General features: G+C 29.7%; 1 protein-coding gene across 2 annotated transcripts; it reads left to right on the top strand.

The window, feature by feature from the left end:
• The first annotated feature begins 11016 nt into the window (after positions 1 to 11016).
• Positions 11017 to 16511, top strand: LOC140881964 (metal transporter Nramp7.2-like). Of its 2 annotated transcripts, XM_073287660.1 has the most exons (12): positions 11017 to 11201; positions 11352 to 11392; positions 11490 to 11568; positions 14128 to 14232; positions 14366 to 14475; positions 14659 to 14840; positions 14954 to 15023; positions 15125 to 15298; positions 15393 to 15497; positions 15572 to 15703; positions 15811 to 15906; positions 16008 to 16511. In XM_073287660.1, the coding sequence occupies exons 1-12, from the start codon at positions 11099 to 11101 to the stop codon at positions 16311 to 16313; spliced, it is 1503 nt and encodes a 500-aa protein (XP_073143761.1). In that variant the 5' UTR covers positions 11017 to 11098; the 3' UTR covers positions 16314 to 16511. The 2 variants fall into 2 exon arrangements, with proteins under 2 accessions (XP_073143761.1, XP_073143762.1); XM_073287661.1 differs by lacking the exon at positions 11352 to 11392 and having other exon boundaries at positions 11060 to 11292; positions 16008 to 16508.
• The last annotated feature ends 15 nt before the right edge of the window (positions 16512 to 16526 follow it).

Raw genomic sequence — 16526 nt, 5'->3', positions numbered from 1 at the left:
ACACCATAACAACTTTAGGGGTGCAAACGAGCCGAGCTACTCGTGATCAGCTCGCGAGTAGCTCGGTCAAAACTCGACTCGAGCTCGGTTTGACCGAGTTCGAGCTTGAGCTTTCAATGTATGCGCGAGCTACTTGATCATATATATATATATATATATAATATAAATATATAAATATAATGTATATAATATTATATTTATTTATTCATATATTATTTATTTATATTTATTTATTTATTTATTTTTCGAGCTCGAGCTCGGGCTCGAGTAACTCGAACTATAATCGAGCTCGAGTACAAAAATAATTACTCGATCGAGCTCGAGCTCGAGTTCGAGTAACCAAATACAAGTCGAACTCGAGCTCGAGTAGCATGATACTCAGCTCAACTCAACTCGTTTGCACCCCTAAATTAACGACTATCGTATTCATATTTTACCATGCATAATCTTATTATATTTAATCAAATGATTCCATAATCAATATCATTATCATAAGAAATTATTTTAAAACTGAATAATGTTTAATAAAATCTAAACAATTATACAAAATTCATAAATCATAATCCATTATCTTATATTTCTCAATATTTAATTAAAATCTTGCTGAAACACTTTAATTAAAAAAATTTTAAAATTAATTGATAAAATTTAAGATTAAATTACGATTATATCTTTAACTTAATTATAAAAAATTCAAAATAATTAGGCATATTATTCATTTTACATGACCTCTTTTTGTTTTTTTTTTTTGTCATTAGATGTTTTCTTCTTTACCAAAATAACACTCAATTTGTGCCTTCAAGTGTTTAATTTTTATTTACGAAAAATACTACTCACCTTTGTAAAATTAATGTATATATTGTGTTTTGGTGACTATTTAATTTGTACACGTAAATGCTATTTTATTTACAATTTTTTTTTTCGTTATAAATAAAGACTGTACAAGCACGCAACGCGTATGCCAAAATACTAGTATATCCTCGTAATTATCTAAATAAAAATCACATGTATATCCTCGTATATACAATATTAATAATGTTAAATAGTATATATTAGCTAACTTATTCAATTAATTTGATGAAATCTAAATGAAAATTTCAAGTATAGCTTCGTATATACAATATTAATAATGTTAAATAGTTATAATAGCTAACTTATTTAATTTAATTATCTATAATTATTATATATTATCTATTTTTAAATTATTTTATTCACTATGTATTATATTATTTAAATATAAATTTTTAATATTTAATTCATCGTGTCAGTCTTGATAATAACATGAAAATTGATTATCATAAAAAAATTTATATACTTAAAAAAGTTGTGTATATATACGTATCACGTGCAAAAAATACTAATATCATTTATATGAATTAACTTAGAGAAATTTATGAACATACTTATTGTAGCTAGGTATATGTATGCATCTGCATGTGAGATTCTCATTATTCAAATATAACATAATAATTTTTGTTCTCCAAATAGGTTCACGTCAAGTTCATGTTTCTTCTGGTGACGAGATGTTTTATTCTATCGAAGGCAAAGTGAAAAATATGAGGGCCCTCACATGAATTTCAACAGTCCTCACATGAATTTCAACAGTTATAAAAATGCAATCTTGTTTAAAATATAATGTAATATTCTCACAATTTTCAAAATAATGTCATCATTTTTTTGACATTTTATGATAAAAAAATTGTGCTACAATAAATATATTTAACTAAATCTATAAACAATGTACAATAATACGAAATAATGAATTAAAAACAACCAAAATAAACATATACTAATACTCGAGTGCACGCTTGGTGTGTTTATATAATCCATTTTTTGTAGCGAAAAACAAAAAAAAAGAGTAGATAACTTTCGTAAATATATAATTAATTATTTTACAAATATGATATTTTCATAAATTAGTAGTTATCGATGAATAATAAGGCAGTGACGTTTTGATAATTAAATGGACATTAATTAAAGCGCAACATAAGGAAAGTTTGCCATAATAACATATTAAACCCTTTAACACTGATATATTATAAAGATATAGATGATAAATAATAAATTAGTGTAATAAAAATTAATAAAATGATGATACAACAATCAAATATAAAATGAAGAAACTGAAAAAATACATTTTGTAAAATTACTTAATTTCGTAACTTGTTATATTAGTAATCATAATGATTTAATGTATAATAAGTAAGAAAAATTTGACTACTACTTATGAAGCAATCGAGGAATGTCAAATAATCTTGTTTATGTGGTCTTATCTACATGTTACAGAGTATTTTCTTTTTCTTTTGAATCATTAATAGTCGTTACATTTTATCTCAAGTTTGGTACATGAGTACTCAGTGGGATACAGATAGGTCAACATCAGTAATCGTGTCTATTTTGCCTTCACAACACCATATGTTGCTTGTCTCTCAAATGTGGTACATCTGTATCTGCACTCGTGACTGTTTAATTTTGTTTACCAGGCACATGATGAGTTACAAAATATATATGTTTTAAATTTTAATACGAATTTAATGTATAATGAAACAAAGATACAATATTATATATTAGGAAATATATATTTTTTAACTCCGATCCGAAAAAACAGTTTTTTGGTCTAATAACTTGTTCAATTTTGAGTTTTGATCCACTAATTGAAAGTTTCGTTTCGATATACGAACTTTTAATTTTTGATTATTTTGGTTCAATTGCTGATGTGTTATTTAAAAATATTAAATGTGACATCGGAAAATAAAAAATTAGTATATCAAAACAATGCTTGAAAAGTTTATGGAAAATTAAAAATTAATGGACAAGTTGATGAACAGAAAAATCAATTTTCCTATATATTATTGGGCCATTACACGCGAATACACGATTGATGTGAATGGTCCGAAAAAATAGAGAATGAAGTGATTTTTATTTTTAAAAATATTATAAAATGAACATTATCAACTTTTGAAATTCATCATCTTCATATTTTCATATTACCATTTATGCCCCAAAATATAAATACATACAACTACACTTCGTATTGCTTATAATTAGAAACACTTTTGAACGTTTTCTTTCGAAATAGAGCATCTATTAATGGGAGCTAAACCTACCTACTTAGCCAAACATTTTTTTAAAAAACAATATATATAGCATATATATCATTATCATAACAAATTAAAATTTTAAAATGAATAAATTCATATAACATAAATAAAGATAAAAAAATTTAAAAAATAAAATCTCAACAAACCATGAAGTAAAGAAAACATCTCAATGATTTGTAAATAAAATCGATTTTATAATAATTAATAGGGATGGAGTAGGAAAATCCCATTGTTTAGTAATTAATAAAAATCTAAATTTGTCGATGAGACCTTGGCCCAATGACAAGTTTGAGGTCCTGACATTAAATAGTCTCATGTTCGATTGCTGCTGATTGCGATAAACATGTCTCGAATTCACGTTCTTGTCCATCTGTAGTGCAGACTGTCACGCCCCGGAACCGGGCCGAGTTGACATCGACGTTGTTTAACAATTTAACATTGAAACAACAAGCTTTGTAGTACAAATCTTGCCAAAAAAAACAGTCTGTTTCATAAACTATAACTGTTTTTACATAGAAAAACACAAGTGCGACAATGCGGAAGCGAAATTGAAATTTAAAGAAAAAAAAATATTTCTTCAACTTGAACTGATCCGTCATCACCAACCCCATAACATAATCTGTTCTTTGTCATCTAACTCATCTTCATTCTTATCTGGGGAGGGAGAGTGAATGGGTGAGTGTTTTGGGAAACACTCAGCAAGTGGGGGCCAATCGTACACACAAATATCGAATATATATACATGATACGAATTCAATAGGAGTCAAGACAGGAGACAAACAGAATACGAAACAAAGAATCAAGACATATCATAACCGAATCATAACTTATACATGTCACTGTTATTCATCTCGTTAATCCTGGCTACTGATCAGTCCCTAATTGTTACTCCTCTAAGGGGACGAGGCCTTAAACGGTTATTATAACCCACCGCATCAGGGCCTTATCATATCATGTTTTCGGAATTTCCTTACCATTTCTTAATTTGAATCCTAACAGTGCATTTCAAGATCGCATTGCATAACAGAGGAATCGTACAGAACGAAACATGAAACGAAATCAAAGGACATAAAACAAACAGTGTACGATCAAAACTTGAAACGGATACTTGGTGATTTCAAACAAGAATAAGCTCAAACAAAGATTTCGATGGTTTCTTAGAATAATGCTTAGAGAATCAAAATTAACAAAAAGAGTCCAATAGAAACAAGACTCAATGATTTCCATCGAATTGAAACAAAGATGGCTTAAAGAAACAAAAACCCACTTACCTGATTCCCACAAAAATTGAAGTATATTGGATCTTTGGTCAGAACTCTAACTCGAAATTGGATGACACCTCGATCAGGACTTTCAACAGCACTCTTGCTCGACTACTTGCTTTGAACACAAGCTACTCCAGATTCGAAAATTAGGCAGAGTCTCGACCACTATAGATACTAAATTTTGTGAGATATGGAGAGAGCAAAGCTTGGGTTTGGTGTATCTAATTCCTTCAACCTTGAGCTCTATTTATAGGTGAGGTTTAGTAGAAGGTGAAAGGACACTCTTAATGGTCATAAAAGTCCTTAATCATGTCCATAATGATAATTGATGATGGGAGTTTCATGGTTTGTCCTTTGGCTTTCCAACTTCTTGAGTTAATGCCAACATTAATTGAGATAATTAATCTTACATAACTTTTGGTGTAATTGCTTTTGAAATTGCATGCATGTAAATTTCTTGATCTTTACATTCTATCCTCCTTATTCGAAGTTTCGTCCTCGAAACTTAAATTGTGGTCTCCAACTAATGTATTTCAAGAATTCCTCTATGATTTGCTAATTAGATATGTTTTATCTAAAAATAGGTTTCAATGATATATCAAAACAAAATTTATTAATTTTCATAGAATTCAAAAGGAAAGGTTGGAGTACAATCTAACGAAAAATAGAATATCGATGACCTCCTAATCTACGATTTCTCCATCTATAGGTTCTTCATTTGCTCCTTTCACTCGTGCATTCACTAACTGCTGCAAGTTCTCCATTTGGCCTTGTAAATTGACAACTTGAGTAGCCAAATTTTGGCTATCAACTCCAAATTGATTCACCTGGTTTTCCATTGATTGTCTGTATGCATCAAATTCCTGTTGGAGTTGATCTCTTAATTGTTTTGCGATCTTATAATGATCACACCATGCTTCAGCAGTTGTCAACATTTGGAGTCCATACTTTTGCGCCTCTTGCAACTCTTCCTTGTAATCCTTGAGTTGTTTTTCTGCAAATCTTTTATCAAAAGCGAGTTGGCTCGCTTCTCTTTGAAATTTGTCCCTAGCCTCCTTCAACTCATCCTTGTCACGGAGCAAACTCGCGATAGTACTCTTGAGTTGCTCAATTTCATTTTCGAGACCCCTAAATGCGTTGGCTTGGTTTGCCATGTTCTCGAAAGTGAGCTTGAGGAATAGGATGGGGCTTGCTCGAAATTTTGGGTAAAATTGTTGCTTGGTGTGCTTTCTTTCATCTATAAAAGTGATTTATATAGGTGCCTAAGGGAGACTAATTTGGTAGGATAATAATATTGATTTGAATGGCCTTGATTCATGCCTAAATTGAGTTCAAATCTTCCTTGGAGTATGACCATAATCATCTCCCAATTCTTGATTGAATTTGATCAAGGATTATGAGAATACAAAATTCCATTTTCAAATTAACTAACTATAATTCGAAAATATGGTATAAGGAGGTTCAAAATTAGAAATCATTGTCTTCCAAATTAAGAAAATAAAAATAGATTGGAATGATCATTTAATCGGGTTATTAAATATCTTTTATAATTGAAAATCTTGAAGATATTCATGTGAATTGGAAGCCTAAGAAATCAAGGAAATTAGCAGAATTAGAGTTTCTATCCCAAAAATTATTGTCGTGTTATTCCGATGATATATCCTTGAAATCAAAATATATCCTAATCATGTTAGTCTAACTTAAATTCCAAAAAAAATCATGGCTTAAAGAATTATATCAAACACGTATGCTAATTAATAATCCCAAAATCAATCTAACTTAAGGCCAAAATATCAGTCTTAAATTTTATATCAGACATAAACACTAGTTCCCAAGTGGTTCTTTCTCACTCTCAATCTTAATTACTTGTCTCCAAAATATTCGTTCTCATTCTAAATCTTACTTACTAGATCCCAAGTGATTCATTCTTGTTCTCAATCTTAATTTCTAGTCCCCAAGTAATTCATCTTCCCAAGTGAATCATTCTTAATTTCCCATCAAGATCATGAAACCGAAATTATTATGGTTTGGTTACGATTTTATGTTATTCAAAATCAAACCGACCGTTTAAACCATACTTTAATAAAATAAATATTTTATTTATATTTAAACTATTGGTAAGTGAATATAATTTTAATAATTCAAATATAAATTATTGTATATATTTTTTATGCATTAAATTTGTATAACTAATTATAAATTTACTAAAAAAGTTTATTACAAGATGTTTGTATACATTTTAAAATAATTAATATATAAATTGCATAATTGAAAAAGTGATAAAATTTTTTTTTATCAAATTTTATAATTGTAAACTCATAAAACCTAACGAAAAATTATATAAATTGAATTTAAATTACCAATTTACATATCGTAGAATGATACATAATTAATCAATTGAATTTGTTTTCAAAACCGTAAAACCGATCGTATAAACCAGATCATAGTACTATAAAACCGAACCAGACCGTAATTAAATGGTTTGGTTATCGGATTATACATTTAAAAAAGCGTAGACCGAAAAACCAAATCATAATTAAATATGTAAAACCGAACCAGACCGACAGTTGCATACCCCTAGGTTTTAGTCATGAAATTTAGGAGAATCCCGATAAATAATTAAAAATAAAATTATATGATGCATGCATCTGCATGTGAGATTCCAATTATTTAGATATACCATCAGATTTTTTGTTCTTCATAGAGGAATCACGTCAAGTACATGTTTCTTCTAGGTACGAGACGTTTTAATCTAATTAGTATATTAATTATTAATAATGTTAAATAGTATATCTAATTATCATGGGCAAGGCCGATGAGACTTTATTCTAACGGTTAAGGTTAAGGTTATAATCTTGAGACCAACTCGATTTCTGCCGAGTGCATGTAGCCACAGGTAGTTTTTTTTTTAAATTTATTTATATAGATTTAGAATTTTTTTTGTAATTTCTTTGCTCGAGATAAACAAGTCTAGAGTTTATGCTCAAATTTCGTTAGTAGGTAGTACTTGTTGGGAAATATAGCCAAATTTAATTGACTTTTATGTAGCGGAAGCGTTTGATTCTTTCCCCCTTCAGTGATACTATCGGATCAAAGTGTTTCCATGATATCAATATCAATCAAGATAATATGCACGAATAAGAATGACACAAGGATTTTTACGTGAAAAAATCCAAATTAGGGAAAAACCACGGGACCGAAGTCCACCAAGAAAATCTCCACTATATCAATAATGTGTACAACACATTCCTACAATATTAGGAGATAACAAAGACGCTTCCTAGAACAACTTAGGGGATACCAAGAACTTCAAGAACAACAATTCTTGGATGACACACTCGATCTCACTTTACAAGTGGAACTCACACAAATCTAATCACGTAGAAAATTCTTTCTGATGTGGAAGATCGGACATCGCCGCAACCACAGAGCATACTAAAATTTATCTAAATGATTAGGCTACAAAAACACTCAATATTGCTTGTGTTTTTGGGATTCTTGGGATGGTTTTGAATCAAGGTAAATGAAGCTATTTATAGGCAAAGGTTTGGGGTTGTTGAAGTGTGAAACCATGGTGTGAATGACATCAAGTTTGGTAGCCACCATGGTTGAGTTGAATTGTTGAATCCAAAAATGAGTTTAATTCCAACAGTACTACTGACAATTACATTATATTTTTGTAATATCGATCAAGATTGTAATTGTATTTAAAAAAAATTACCACGCAATAAAATTAATACCAGAAATTTTGGAAGAGGGATCGATAACATTGTTTATTTGATCGACTCTTTGTCTCCAGTTTCAGGACCGTTTCCAGAAAATTGAAGGCCCTAGGATAATTTAAAATCTTTATAAATTTTTTTATTAGATATAAAAGTATTACATACAGACTGATAATAAAATATACATAATGATGACTAAGGTATAATTTAATAAATATATTACCTTTTTTTTTCCTTATTTGAACTTCTAGATTCAAATTTTCTTTTACCTGTCATAATTCACTATGCAAATCTAACAAAACAAATTCAAAATATAATTTAAATAATACAAAGATTGATTGTTGAGATAAGGTTTAATATAAACACAACATAAAATATATTTTAGATCGTAACAAAAGATTAAGAACTCTTTTGATTTACTGTTTAATTTTCAACAAGAAAGAATCAATACAATAATTTCTTATAATAATCAAAATTCAAAATTCTTGCAACTAAAAATAATGACATAATTAAACAATTGTATCGAAAGATAAAAAAAAAACTAAAACTAAAAAAGATGTTTAATACAAAACATAGTAAGAATCATCATATTAAAAAAATATAATTAATTTATTTTTGTTTCAAAAAATCTAACAAAACAAATACGAATTATAATTTACATATAAAATATGCAAGAAATTAAAATCCTAAAGACCAAAGTCCAAAAATAAAATAATTAAAAACCAAATAAAACCACCAACATAGAATAAAAATCACAGTAAATTAAAAAGAATACAATAATTGACCCATTTAATTTGAGCAATTTTACTCACTTGAATGGAGAAATTTAACGAAAGATCTTTGTATCTTAAAAGAGATGTTTTTTTTTTTCTTCTCTTGTACACAAAGAAAAGAAATGACCAAAAGCACAAAAATTAACAACTCTTCAAAAATTTTGTGCAAAATATTAGATGCCCATGTTCCATCTATATAAGATTTTGAATGAAAAAAAATATAAATATATATAATATAATATAATATATTTTTGTTAAAAAATTTGAAGCCCCACCCTAAGGGACGGCAGTGTCCAGTTCCTAACAATTTGTTTCCCACTATATGAGGTTACAATAATTTCCAAAAAGTGGCGTTATAAATTTCGAAATCTACGTACCAACCATAAAAATATTTTATGATTTTCTAGTATCCTAATTACTAGGACCATGGACAAACAGTGCAGTGGCGAATGTTGCAAGTTCGAGTTCATGTGGTCTTAACCACATGCTCTATAGTATTTACGTCTTCTTTTGGATCATTATAATGTCATGAAGTTAATTTGGTCATGCGTACGTACTAGCTCGTGGCTGATTAATTTTGTTAATTGGACACATGTGACACGAGGAGTGATAATCTTTTAACAAGTTTACGTAATTTCTTTATCGTGATTTGTAGATTACTGTCAGTGTATATTATTTTCAAAATAGTAACAATTGTAAGTTTTATTGTTATAGGAAAAAAAAATACATATTGCTATCAAGGGTGTATAAACTTCATCTGAAATTTAATTGTTAGATAATATATTTAGTTTCCGCACATTCCCTTTAATTTAAAGATATCATACTATATTTTACCTTATGCTATTGCACAAAAAATATGAATACAATACATGCAACTATAACACTTTCACTACTGACATATGGGCTATGTATAGAGACTTCGTTACTTTCGAGAAGGAAGAAACCCGTGGTGATAAAAATTTTAGCAAACATAAAATATATATTTTATTTCATAAATACTTCTTTCTATAAATTATCTCACTAAAAACCTCTCATTCACTTCATATTCAAATAAAAAAAAACTTGCACATAAAAAAACTTTTGTTTTACAAAGTGTGCATTTTTTACTAGTTTTAAATTAAATAAATCATTCGAGAATTAAGTTGGGCTATATATGGAGGTGAGATTAGGACCCATTCAACAACCTTCTTATTAAATTTTCGTTTAGATAAGAATTCAGAGATTTTTTTCACGTAACCGACACGTGTTGGGACCCGAATGTTTGAGGTTTTGTTGAATAGGGAGAAAATATCCTCATAAATTGATCATGTTCAAGGTTTTGTTCACAAAAATTAAGAAAAAACTATTAAAAACTTATATTTCTACAAAAGAATAAAAAACCATGCATATATAAAATTAAATGTATGAGATAATGATTCAAAGTTTTGCTCTTTAGTCCGATCTATTAATAAAATTATTATGAAAATATGTTAATAATATTATCTAGATCTTGGGTTGGGTTAAGACTTAAAAATCCCATCGAGAGGAGATTTTATTCTTAATTAGTCCCTCTCCCGATATATATTATTTGGGATAGGAAAATTCCCGACAACTCGGGTGGAAAAAATTTTGGGTCGCGATTTTTTCATAAAAAAATGGGATGAGACTTGGGATGAGTCGGGATTTTGAGAAATCTTAATAATGTCCTATTGTTATATATTTTAAATTTATTAATTAGAAAAACCCACCCTTTAAATATGATATAATTAGGTAATGAAGCATTCACATTAATCAGAGGGTAAGTTCTCATTTTAATTTTAAACGCTCTTGTTTTATCGTCGACTCGAGCATCGTGAGAGGGTCCCGTGCTTCTGATTTTTGTTCGTGAAGCAGTTGATGACCCAAAAAAATTACTTTTATTACTTGCCAAATCGTTAAAATGATAACTGAAATTACCCGATCGACCGACTAACTACTTGGTTTGATTGGTCATCCGGATCGATGCTGACATTATTATTATTATTATTTGGCTACATTAATTACATACAGGATATTTAGATTTTCTGTCTTTTATTTTAAATTGAAATCAATATCACGTACATACCCATTGACATCGAAATAAATAAATTACAATCATGTATCCATAATATATATTATTCCTAAAAAAAAAAATCTAGCATAAATAGAAGTGACTCGATGGTAGAGTTTGTAATACATATATATTTCTCATTAGTACGTACATCCACGATCTGAAGCATATGGCATTGGTGCAAATCCAAGACACCCCTCAATGGAAGAAGGCACTTGGCTTCATTGGCCCTGGATTCTTGGTCTCTGTTGCCTATCTTGATCCTGGAAACTGTAAACACAACAAAAATATCGATCCAGGCCACTTCTTAATTATCTGTTTGATCAGTTTCTTCTTTCATGCATTTACATGTAAACTAGCTAGGTAAATTAATATATGATCTAATGGGTTCAGCTTATAATTTGATTTCATGTTGTTTGCAGTGGAAACTGATTTACAAGCCGGGGCAGACCACAAATATCAAGTCCTCTTATAATTCTTGATCATCCATCCCATGCCTTTTAATTTCTGTAATTATTAATTAATATCTGATATTTTAATTTGCTTTTTTTTTTTTACAGTTGCTGTGGATTGTGTTTGTTGGCCTTAGCTTCGCGCTAATCATTCAATCTCGTTCCGCAAAGCTTGGGGTGGCTACAGGTCATTAGATCTTAAATTTATGCACTTTTTAGTTCATTCATTAATTTTTTAAAAATTTATTTTTGTTTTTAATTAATTAATTCATTCATTCATTCGGTTTTTTTATTTTTAATCTTATAATTTATATACCTTGATTAACCATTTTTATCTAAGACTTCCTTTTTTGGACAAATAAGTGCACGTAGTTGATTCATAATTAAGATGTTGATTACGAGCGCCTCTTGTTTTGTGCGAATAAATGATTTTCTAATTAATATAATCAAGTAATGTATTTCTTTAACATTCAAATATTTTTTCATCGTAATTGAGACAAGAAGTAAAAATAACATATATTTATGGTTTATTATATTATATGATGCCATTTTTAAAAAAAAAAGTTTAATCTTGATCAATCAATTCAACAATTAATAAATTAATAAATAGGTGGGCCTAAACATTTTTTGTCCTGTCTTTTTGTATCCTTGTCTCTCGCGCTTGAGCGAACCCACCAAATTTAATAAACGATAATACAAGTTTATTAATAACTAGCGGTCACGTAGTTGCGTGTGTAACATAATTGTGTTCTATCATCATATAATGAAATGCACGTACAGGGAATGAGAGATAATTTGGTTGAGAATTTGAGATGGAGTGATGAAATGTACGTAGAGAAAGAGGGATAATTTGGTTGAGAAGTTGAAGAGAGAAAACATATTTATTGAAGGTTGAAGGGTCTTCAAATTTACACAATAATCCAAAAAAGTTATTCTTTTTTTATTATTGATATGAAAGATATATTAGGTAAATCACACAAAAATCAAATATGGTTTCTATTACCTCCTCTTGCTTTATTAAATAATAATAATAATAATAATAATAATAATAATAATATATTACTATTTAATAAAGAAAGAAGGACTTATAGTAACTATTTTTGGTATTTTTATATGAATTTCCAAAAAATAATTATATCCAAAAAATAAATAAAAAAAACTATTTAGCAATTTTAATTTATTTTCATATAACTTACCCACCATTCATACTTCAAGTTTGACATATTAATTTCAAAATTCAAAAACTAACTCTCACATATATTACCCTGCTTTAGATGATTTCTTAATTTTTTTTAAAAAATTAACTTTTACGAGCGAACTTTACACACATTTCGTTTGCAAGACGCTAGTAATAATAATAATAGACAATTAATTTAATAAAAGAAACAATTACACCATTAGTCAATCGTATAACATTAATTAAATGAATTTTTTAAGACAAAATTAATCGTGCCACCGTTGGTGGGTTTTTAAATAACTTTTACGAGCGAACTTTACATAACGCTAGTCAATCGATTAATCTCAAGGGCCAGCTGAGCCAGCTGAGTGTGTATTGGATCCAGAAATTTTTTTAAGGAGGGCAGCCGGACAGAATAAATTATCACATATATATATACACACATAATTAATCATCACATAAAAAAATTTAAATATAGTAAATTTAATAATATTTTTATATTTCAAATTTTATTTACAATTTACCCTTACGACTTGATATATACTGAAAATAAATAATAATACTTCATTCGATAAACTAATATTATATATATATATATTTAAATATAATTAATTAATATTCGTAAAAATATTTTCAGCAAAAAAATTTCTCTTCAATGCAGTTGTTGCGATTGGTAAAATAAAAGACAAACTTAGAAGCTTGTAAGCTAACAATTTTTGCTTCAACATTTTTTTTTTAGGTTTAAAAACTTAAAACCCATTGTGTTTAGGTTTAAAAACTTAGTGATTGGGCTACAATTTTTTTAAAACTATAAACCACAAATTTTTAGGTCACTTTGCACATATTAAACAATGAAGATTAACTTAAATTTTTTGACCCTCTTTTATATTTTTGTGTTTGGTTTCTAATTTATGATCATATATTATTATTTTTAAAATATAAGAATATATTGATAATTTTTTTAAAAAAATCAACCCCCTTGCCCCTTAGTAGAACCGCCCCTGATCACTATATATACTATCGTCTTTGCACACGTAATATGTGTGCAAATATTGTATTTTAAAATATCATATTTTGTGAGATGAAAAATTGATTGAAAAAAAACTTGATTTTTATTTTAAAATAGAAAATAAATCGATCAAGTTATGAGAAAATTAATTAATAAATATATAAAATTAATGGTATTTAATAAGAGTAAATTTGGATTAATGGTAGTTAATAAGAGTAAATATAGAAGTTCACGTAAATATATCAAAAGTAGTTATTATAATAATCTTTTGCTTTATTTTATATATATATATATACACACACACATAGTAATAGATATAGAGAGTAAATTTCATGTTAAACGATTTTATGGATCTATATTCGTGAGATGAGCGGATCCAATCATAGATACAGTGAAAAGTAACATGTTTGACAAAAAAAAATAATATTTTTTTTAAAATAATATTTATTCATGGGTCGGTTTATATTGAAGATTTGTGTCACAAAATTAATTTGTGAGACTGTGTTATTAAGAATATTTGTCATATCTGATTTATTAATCTTTCGAATGGTAATGAGCAGGAAAACATCTGGCCGAACACTGTAAAATGGATTACCCGAATCCCATAAATTACTGCCTTTGGATATTGGCCGAAATTGCAGTTATGGCAGCCGACATACCTCAAGGTTTAATTTGTCGCTTTTAAATTGTCGAGCAAAATTATTCTGAAATAAAAAATTATATAAAAGGGAAGATATTTTATTTTATATAATAAAATATTAATGAATTTTAACAAGGGAATTTGTGGGGGCTAACCAGTGATAGGTACAGCCTTTGCTTTCAACATTCTTCTGGGTGCACCCATTTGGTCTGGGGTTCTACTTGCTGGACTTAACACACTCCTCCTTCTTGGCTTGCAAAGATACGGCGTAAGGAATCACATAATGTATTTCGAAATCTCCCGATATCAAAATCACATATTTATAGTAGTATATATTTTCCTAAGGTATAAGTCTCATGACTCCGTCGCCTAAAAAAACATTAAAGTTACGACGCGATTTATGCATATATATGTATATGGACTAATGAATATGAGTTGATGAGTTTGTTAGATAAGAAAGTTGGAGATTGCAATAGGAATACTGGTGTTGGTTGTGGGAGGATGCTTCTGTTCAGTGATGGCACATGCGAAGCCTAATCCAAAAGAGATTATGAAAGGAATGTTCGTCCCGGAATTGAGAACTTCTAGTGCAACAAGTGACGCCATTGCCCTTTTGGGAGCTCTCATTATGCCGTATATATATATTTCTACCCTTACATAATATTTTAGAAATCAATAATTGATAATATTCTAGCTAAAGTACCTAATTATGCATGCTAAATAAATTGTATATGGTGTGCATGCAGGCATAATTTGTTCCTTCATTCGGCGTTGGTGATCTCAAGAAAGATATCGCGTACATCGGATGGCATAAGGGCAAGACGTTAATTATTTTCGCGCTCTCTTTTACGTGTTTATGATCAAATGTTTATGATCAAGTTGATGTTGAAGTTGCATTGCATGGAATATTGATGCAGAGTGCAAGCAAGTTCTTTTTTCTAGAAAGTGGACTGGCCTTGTTCATTGCATTCCTCATCAATGTGTCTGTTATCTCTGTGACCGGTGGTGTTTGTTCAAATCCTAATATCACTTTGGAGAACAAGAACCATTGCGACGATATCACCCTCGACTCCGCCTCGTTTCTACTCAAGGTCAGAGCAGGGCAGAGTGTGAATAATTCGATTTCATTTTTTTATTTTTATGATCTCTGAGTATATATACCAATCAATGGAAATAAATTTATAGAACGCTCTTGGAAACTGGAGCTCGAAGCTTTACGCGGTGTCCTTGCTCGCCTCAGGCCAGAGTTCGACTGTAACGGGGACTTATGCCGGCCAATATATCATGCAGGTAAACTAGATAACTTAGTACTAAATCAAATCAAGGCTATATATAACGATTAAGTTTTTGTACTGATGCTGCAGGGGTTTTTAGAATTGAAAATGGAGCTTTGGTTACGGAACCTCGTGACGAGATGTATAGTCATCCTTCCAAGCTTAATGGTCTGCATCATTGGTGGTGCTTCTGGAGCAGCTAGATTGATCATCATCGCCTCGGTACGTATATACGTGATTCATCTGCGTATGTTTTCACGACTTCCAAAATTCAACGACTTGATTTGAACTCGAATCCATATATATATATGGTCTTGATCATGATTCAGATGATATTATCATTCGAACTGCCATTTGCATTGGTACCTCTCCTCAAGTTCACAAGCAGTGCGGCCAAGATGGGAGAGCATAAGAATTCCATTATGGTAAGTTTCTTTTATACATGCACCTTGCCAAATAATTTGTCACGTACTAGCTAGCTAGACTATAGCTTTCGTGACCAATTGATAAATGTTTTCGCATGCAGATAAGTATTGTCCTGTGGTTTCTTGGGTTCTGCTCAATCGCCATCAACATGTATTTCTTGGGTTCAACTCTCATAGGATGGATTGCCAGCCGTCGGATGCCAAAGGCAGCAGCTATCGTTGCCGGAACGTTGATCGTTCCGTTGGCTATACTTTACATTGCCCTTTTAGTATACTTGACACTTAAGAAAGAAGTACCCGAGGTAAATCGCCGGGATTCGATTTTGAGTTCCGGAGGATCGTCCGGACGACAGTCGAATAATGGAGATCAGGGGATCCGTGAAGAGATTCAGATGGAAGAAATATGAGACTAAAACAAGTCTCTTGACTATCACCTATTAATTAGTCAACTATTCTCCATTTCCGATTGTTCCCCACCCCCCCCGGCTTATATCATGCAATGAATTTTTTTTTTCCTTTTTTTTAAATGTATAATAGTTAAGTATGGACTGTATGGTGTTTTTGTTTGCAAGTGAATAAATACTGTAATTTAATTTTTTTTAACACAATAATTAGAAAAA

This window comes from Henckelia pumila, chromosome 2 (genome assembly GCF_033568475.1).
Source record: "Henckelia pumila isolate YLH828 chromosome 2, ASM3356847v2, whole genome shotgun sequence".
NCBI lineage: Eukaryota > Viridiplantae > Streptophyta > Magnoliopsida > Lamiales > Gesneriaceae > Henckelia > Henckelia pumila.
Note: the sequence above shows the minus strand (reverse complement) of the source record. Positions and strands in the feature narration are given on the sequence as shown.

Excerpts from the sequence above, each read along its gene's own strand:
- LOC140881964 (XM_073287660.1), top strand. The coding sequence starts at position 11,099 with ATGGCATTGGTGCAAATCCAAGACACCCCTCAATGGAAGAAGGCACTT. Across the intron at positions 14,841-14,953 it reads TTGGGAGCTCTCATTATGCC|GCATAATTTGTTCCTTCATT; the intron begins GTATATATATAT and ends GTGTGCATGCAG. Across the intron at positions 15,704-15,810 it reads GATTGATCATCATCGCCTCG|ATGATATTATCATTCGAACT; the intron begins GTACGTATATAC and ends ATCATGATTCAG.